This window comes from Myotis davidii, unplaced genomic scaffold (assembly GCF_000327345.1).
Source record: "Myotis davidii unplaced genomic scaffold, ASM32734v1 scaffold378, whole genome shotgun sequence".
Taxonomy (NCBI): Eukaryota; Metazoa; Chordata; class Mammalia; order Chiroptera; family Vespertilionidae; genus Myotis; species Myotis davidii.
In genome coordinates this window covers 962,218-968,726 of record NW_006290631.1, presented here as the reverse complement: position 1 = coordinate 968,726, position 6,509 = coordinate 962,218, and the positions used below count along the sequence as shown (strand labels likewise).

Here is a 6,509-nt window from a genome sequence, read left to right as displayed (position 1 = left end):
TTCTGCACATGGGCCACGAAGTTTCAATCGCACTGTATGTGCGCGCCCGCACGTGGTATTTTGTGGAAGAGCCTCACTCAAGGGGCCAAAGAGCCGCATGTGGCTCGCGAGCGTGGTTTGCCAAGTCGCAGTTTGCCAACCACTGTCTTAGGCGACCCCTGTGAAAGGGTCATTCAACCGCCAAAGGGGTCGTGACCCATAGGTTGAGAACCGCTGCCACTGAGCAACTAGCCAGGGCTCATTGATTTCTTGTATGTGCTCTGACTAGGGATGGAACCCAAAACCTTGGTGTATTGGGACAACTCAAAACAATTGAGCTACCTGGCAAGAGCTGGTCTGGAGAATATCAATGCTTACACAGTGGTAAATCAGCCACACACTGAATGAGTGATGACTGTATACCCACTGTCTCAAAATGAGAGGCTGAGAATGCAGGCCATTGGGCTCTCCCTCAGCAGGTCATATCTCCACAGCCCAAGGGGGTAACCTGCACCTAGTGGGTGCCACCTGTGTATACTCACAGCCGACACATGTACTGGCTCATCTACTTCAGGAATCTGAGAATTCAGATGCAACTGAGTAAAGTTCGGAGACCAAAATTTGGTTATTCAAAATTTTATTAACAAAACCAGGAAGAAAGGAAGCAAGGGTGAGCAGACTGCACTGTCCCACCCAGGCATAAAGAATGAAGAAACAGAAGGATACAGAAATAAAGGAAGAACGTTTGAGTCTGATAAGGGTAGATGGGCAGTCAAATGATGGATGGGCACAAGGAGAAACTGAGAGACCGCTGGAGAAAGACAAATGGGGGATTCCAGGCAGCTCCCCAGCCTGGGGTGAAGGCTGTGAGGACATCTGAGCCAGGGATGCTCAACGGTCAGCACTGGAGCGAAGGTCGGTAGTGAGTGGGTCATGCTGGATGGTTTGATGCAGCATCAGGGCCAGTAATCCTGCCCGGTTTGTCATGGCTGTGCGTACATTGCGCTCCTGCTCAAACAGCTCGTCCAGCTTGTACCACTGCCAGAGGAGCAGAATGAGGCCTGACATGGAGCTCTGGAAGACCCGCCTCACCCTGGCACATCCAGCACCAAAACCTACCACGCGCACACGCTCCAGGTCCACTTCAGCACGCCGCAACTTCTCCCAGCAGTAATGGCGGTTGCACTGTCGCTTGGGCAGGCGGCAGAATTCACCTGTGAGCTCAAAGACATCACGTACAAGGGGGCACCCACATACCTCGTCAGCTGGCACCTGCAGGAAGACAAAGCATGGCGATGGATGGGGTGTGGTGAGGCAGGAAGGAGGATGAGAACGGGGAGGGGTCAGGAAAGAAGGGAGGAGAGAAGGAATGGAGAGTTCAGGGGAAAGTGGAGAGGTATGGAAAAGGGGAGGAATCTATACTAATAAAAGCCTACGTGGTCCTCATGCCCTCACACGCAACGTTGCCACAAGGTGGCCGCCACAAAGATGGCTGCACGCATAGCAGAGGCAGGGCCCAGCGGCCGCTCTGCATGGTGAGGCCTAGGGGTGCCGCGGCTCTGTGCAGCGCGGAGGCTGGTCCTGGAGTCTCCACTGCCTTGCATGGAGGGGGTGAGTCCCGGCAGAGGAGGCAGGTCACAGCAAGGGAGGGCAGTTGTGGCCATTGGGCCGGCAGGGTAGGGCAGTTGGGGGTGATCAGGCCAGCAGGGGAGTGGTTAGAGGGCTATCAGGCTGGCAGGCAGAAGCAGTTACTGGCAATCAGGCAGGTGAGCAGTTAGGAGCCAGCGGTCCCAGATTGTGAAGGGGATGTCCGACTGCGGTTTAGGCCTGATCCCACAGGGTCTAAACCGGCAGTCGGACATCCCCCAAGGGGGTCCCAGACTGGAGAGGGTGCAGGCCGGGCTGAGAGACACTCCTCCCCGCCGTGCACGATTTTCATGCACCGGGCCTCTAGTCCTATATAATAAAAGGCTAATATGCAACTTGACTGAACAGCAGAACCTCCGGTCTATGATGCACTGCAAATTGACTGAACAGCAGAACCTCCGGTCACTATGATGCACACTGATCACCAGGGGGAAGACACTCAATGCAGGAGCTGCCCCCTGGTGGTCAGTGTGCTCCCACAGGGGGAACGCCGCTCAGCCAGAAGCTGGTGTGACAGCTGGCGAGCGCAGTGGCAGTAGCAGGAGCCTCTCCTGCCTCCACGGCAGCATTAAGGATGTCCGACTGCCCACTTAGGCCCATTCTCTGGACTGCAAGAGGGTGCAGGTTGGGCTGAGGGACCGCCCCCCGCCCTCACCCCGAGTGCATGAATTTCGTGCACCAGGCCTCTAGTAGAGGATAAAGAGGCAGGGAAAGGGGGAGGAATAGGAGGTGATGAGCCAGTTGGGAATTATGAAAGTGGTCGGGTAGGAAAAAAAGGAGGAGAGGAGAGGAGAAACGGGTGTAGAGCAGTGAGGAAGGGAGGATTGACAGAATGTGAGGAATTGAGGGAAAACCTTACTTTGGGGTCCCGTGAGTGCTCTGGGCACAAGACCTGGAGCCGTTTACAGTATGTCTTGCTCTGAGGATTGTAGACATCACAGAAGAGTCGTGTGGCCCTGGGGGTTTGGAGTAGAGAATAGTAAGGTGAGAGAAGGAAAGGGGACCATCTATCATGCCCATCATGATATCCTACCCCAACATTTTACTTCTGACCCCAGCATTAACCTACTTGCTCAAAGTCTGCATAGCACCCACACTCACCCTTCAATGCGTGTGGGGTACATGGACCCAAAGGACGTCTGGCTCTCATACTGGAAGGATGAGCAGAAATGGAAAAAACTATGGATGTGTGCTGCATGCCCTCCCAATACAGCATTCAGCACTGTCCCCCAAGGACCCACTGATGTTCCCACACCATCTGCCCATTCAGGCTGACACCCTGACCTTGGCATAGCAGCGCTCCATGTGGCGCAAGGCAACACGTGGGTTGATGGGGTGCCCGCAGGAGACGCAGAAGATCTGCAAGTCTGTGTCGTCACTGTCACCCTCATTGCTCTGCATAGAATGGAAGGAATGATGAGGCCAGGCAGGACCAAGTACTGGGCCCTGCCCTGCCATGTCTGCTCACCTCCTCATCCTCTCGCACAGCCTGCTGCTTGGCACGCGCAATGATGGCCTCAAGCTCGTGGAATCGGCGCTCCATTTCCTGAAGGCGGGTGCGGGCACTCTGCTGCTCACGGCGAATGCGTTCAAGGAGCTTCTTGCCGTGCTCTTCAGCAATGCAGGGGCTCTGCTGCCACTGCTGGATGCGCTGGGGGAGGATCTCATAGATGCGGCTGCAGGAAGCAGTGATGCAGGTAGAAAGGTGGCAAGCAACAAGTAAGTGGGGTGAGCCAAAGATGACAGAATGGCTGGGTGACTAAATGGTGAAGATAAGTAAACAGGTGACCGAATGGTGGATGGATGGGTGGACAGGTAGGTGGGTGCTTGGTTGACTGAATGGTAGATAGGTAGCTGGCAGACATACAGCGGGATCTTATCAAGCCCTGTCCTATACTTCCCCACTCCCTTGAACCCTCCAAGAATGACTCACTTGGCTGCCAGCTTCATGCCACAGTCATCTGAGCAATACTTGGAGGTGGACTGTGCAGCGCGCACACAGCCAGGCCCCAGGCACTGCGGTAGCGATGCGGGATCCTTGACATCGGCTCGCTCCGGGTGTTTCCATTTGTCTTTGTGCTTCTGCTTCTGCCGATGCCGCTTATATCTCTCCTCCTTCTATGGGACAACGCAGGTCAGGATAGGGAAGAGTTGAAATCAGCCCCAGACCCGTCTCCCCTGCATCCCACCCCTTTCTGGCTCTCACCCCATTCAGCCCCCTGCCCTCTGCCTTCGCACACGTTTCACCCTCTCCATCACCTTCTTCTCAGACTTCTTCTCCCGACGCTTTACGTGCTTCACTTTCACTGCCCTCTTCCGCAGCGCAGGGTCCAAGAACGGGGACTCTTCTGTGTCACTCATCCAGGGCTGCAAGGAAGGCATACACTGACCCCCTTGCCCCATTCACAACTACCCCACCACCTACTCAGTTCCCGAATCAGCCTTCCATACCCTCTGCCTCCTCTCTTTTCATTATGGATACTCTGCTTCTGTAACCTCCACCCTTCCACCAGGGGATGCTCTGCCTGCTCACCAGGCCGTGGTCATCAAAGGCCCCTGCACATAAGTCCTGGTACAGGTCAGGGTCCAGTGGTAGGTCCTCATCTGAGAGTGGCTCAGGTGTGGCTGTAGCCTCAGGTGGGTCCTTGACTACTGATGACACCACTGCCCCCTCGTCCTCACGGATGCGTCCCAGCTTCTGTGATGGCTGTGGCTGCTGCTGGGTGGGCAGTGGCCGGCGAGGTCTTGGCAGGGACTCCGACGATGTCACTGGCGAGAGCTGCAGGGCAGAATCTCAGGACTGGCCCTGAACAATCTGCCCGCATGCCCCGCCCCGCCCTGGGAGGCTGGACTCACCGAGGAAGGGAAGTACTTGTACGATTCCTGTGCCGGCAGGAGGAAGGCCCAGTTCAGCCCCAGGTGGACGGAGGGTGGCTCTTCCCTAGTCCCTCCAACACGTGCCCAGCCCACCAACTAGCCTACCTTGCCATCCCAGGCACACCTGCACCCCGACCCGATAGCCAGGACATGCTCAGCCCTGCCCTACCTGCCCTGACATGCCTGACTACCTAGAAACACAGCCTACCCTTCCCACCTGGGATTGGGGGGCTCCCCTGCTAGACCAGCACTTGTGTCATGTCCCATTCATCTGGATAGGCCAGGCTCCTTTCCACCTATTTATATGCAGTTAAGCCCCACCCACCTAGTACACCAATTCTAGTGTCAGTCACCTCTTCCTGCACACACTGGCCCCCTAACCTGACCCTGCCCAGCTCTGCCCATGCTCACCCGGGCCCGCAGCTGGCACTGACGCAGCCGGCATTTCTGCCGGATCTTGTTGGGGCCCCCAAACTTCTTCATGTCCCGGCAGAAGTCACAGTGGCCACAGTCCTCAGTGCGCCGGCAGGCCTCACACTCGCCACACATTCGGGCTGACCGTTTGATCTGCTGCTGCTGCTGCTGCTGCTGCTGCTGCTGCTGCTGCTGCTGGTGATGCTGAGGGAAGGGGCCCAGAACACAAATCAAGAACCCAAGTAGGGCCTGAGCTGAAATCACCTTACCTATCCCAGCCACCACAGCCACTCACCTGGCTGGGTGTGGCCATCAAGGGCTGTGGAGAGGATTTGTGGGGCGAAGCAGAGCCCCGAGCAAGCATGGCCCCAACCCCTGTGCCTGACCCCGCCCGACGCTGCAGGTCTGGATCCGGGGCAGGCCTCTTGCGCCCTCCACCCTCATCCCGGGGCTCACTGCCGTCTCGCTCATTGCTGTCCCGTTCCCGTGACTTCTTGTGCCGATAGCGGATCTCCAGCTTGGGGTCTTTCTCTGTGGGCCAAGGTGGGTGGGCATTGGGGAGGTTGGCTTGTCTCAGAACTTTCTTCCTCTTCTCTCCTCTTCTGTCTCACCCAATGGTGCTCTCCCCCCTGCTCTGGGGCAGAGGGGTCCCTCCAGTGGGGTCCTCTGTGTTGGCTCACCAGGAACCATCACCCTGCCCGCAGAACCGTACCCCTACTCCCCTGACCCAGCCCCCCCGTAAAGCTCTTCCTCCCCCCTCTCAGCCCCTCCCGCCTACCTGTCCCGGCCACCCCTCACCTCCTCACCTCGGCACTCCAGGCAGTACCACTCCCGGATGGCTTTGGCCATCTTCTCCGTGATGCGGATGCAGTCCCCATGGAACCACTCATTGCAGTTGTCGCACCCGCTGCAGGAGAAGGGGCGGGCGGTGGAGATGAGCGGCTGGACCATCGCCCCACCTGGCCTCGGGGCCGGACAGGTGCAGCCCCGCCCCCCGTGCCCAGGCTCACATCATGAAGCAGTTGATGTCCGGTTTGCGGCAGATGCAATAGATGGGCGCGTTCTCCCCGTTCTCCGACTTGCTGTCCTCCCCCGCATCCGGAGGCTCTGGGTCCGAGCCATCCCCGTCCTGTGGGACCCCACACACAGGGCTCCTTAGAGAACCCCTGTCCTGGCTCACCACGGGCCCCCCACACTCCGCCAGGAAGACTTCCCGTCCCGGCTCCGCACACAGACCTCCGTTATGGGCCCCACGGACGCCCCCATCACTCCCCTCTGACATGACCTGGCACATAGAGCCCGGCCACTGTCCCCAGACCTCCCGTGCTCGCCCCACGGACACCCCCTCCCCCTGCCCACACTCGTAGGGCTCACGACCAACACCCACCGCAGTTCTCCCCCGAAGACTCCCCATCACGCTCCGCGATTAGCCCCAGACCGCTCCTCTGACCCCGCCTCCCCAAGATCCCGGGATACGAACAGCCCCGCACACTGGCCAGCATGTCAAACTCGCGGCGGGCGGGCCGCACACCTCGTCCATGGAACGCACCCTCGCCCCTCTGCCCAGAGAGCCCCCGACGGGCCCCCCGGAA

At 58.4% G+C, this 6,509-nt stretch overlaps 1 protein-coding gene across 4 annotated transcripts; it reads right to left on the bottom strand.

The window, feature by feature from the left end:
* Positions 1–599: 599 nt before the first annotated feature.
* On the bottom strand, positions 600–6,214 carry CXXC1 (CXXC finger protein 1). Of its 4 annotated transcripts, none has more exons than XM_006763646.2 (14): positions 5,928–6,214; positions 5,724–5,824; positions 5,213–5,448; positions 4,915–5,121; positions 4,483–4,509; positions 4,160–4,405; positions 3,886–3,993; positions 3,560–3,744; positions 3,095–3,302; positions 2,911–3,021; positions 2,728–2,777; positions 2,486–2,582; positions 1,099–1,251; positions 600–1,017 (listed from the first exon to the last, which is right to left on the bottom strand). In XM_006763646.2, the coding sequence occupies exons 1-14, from the start codon at positions 6,209–6,211 to the stop codon at positions 871–873; spliced, it is 2,160 nt and encodes a 719-aa protein (XP_006763709.2). In that variant the 5' UTR covers positions 6,212–6,214; the 3' UTR covers positions 600–870. The 4 variants fall into 4 exon arrangements, with proteins under 4 accessions (XP_006763709.2, XP_015419306.1, XP_015419307.1 ...); XM_015563820.1 differs by having other exon boundaries at positions 3,560–3,741; XM_015563821.1 differs by having other exon boundaries at positions 4,915–5,112.
* Positions 6,215–6,509: the final 295 nt, after the last annotated feature.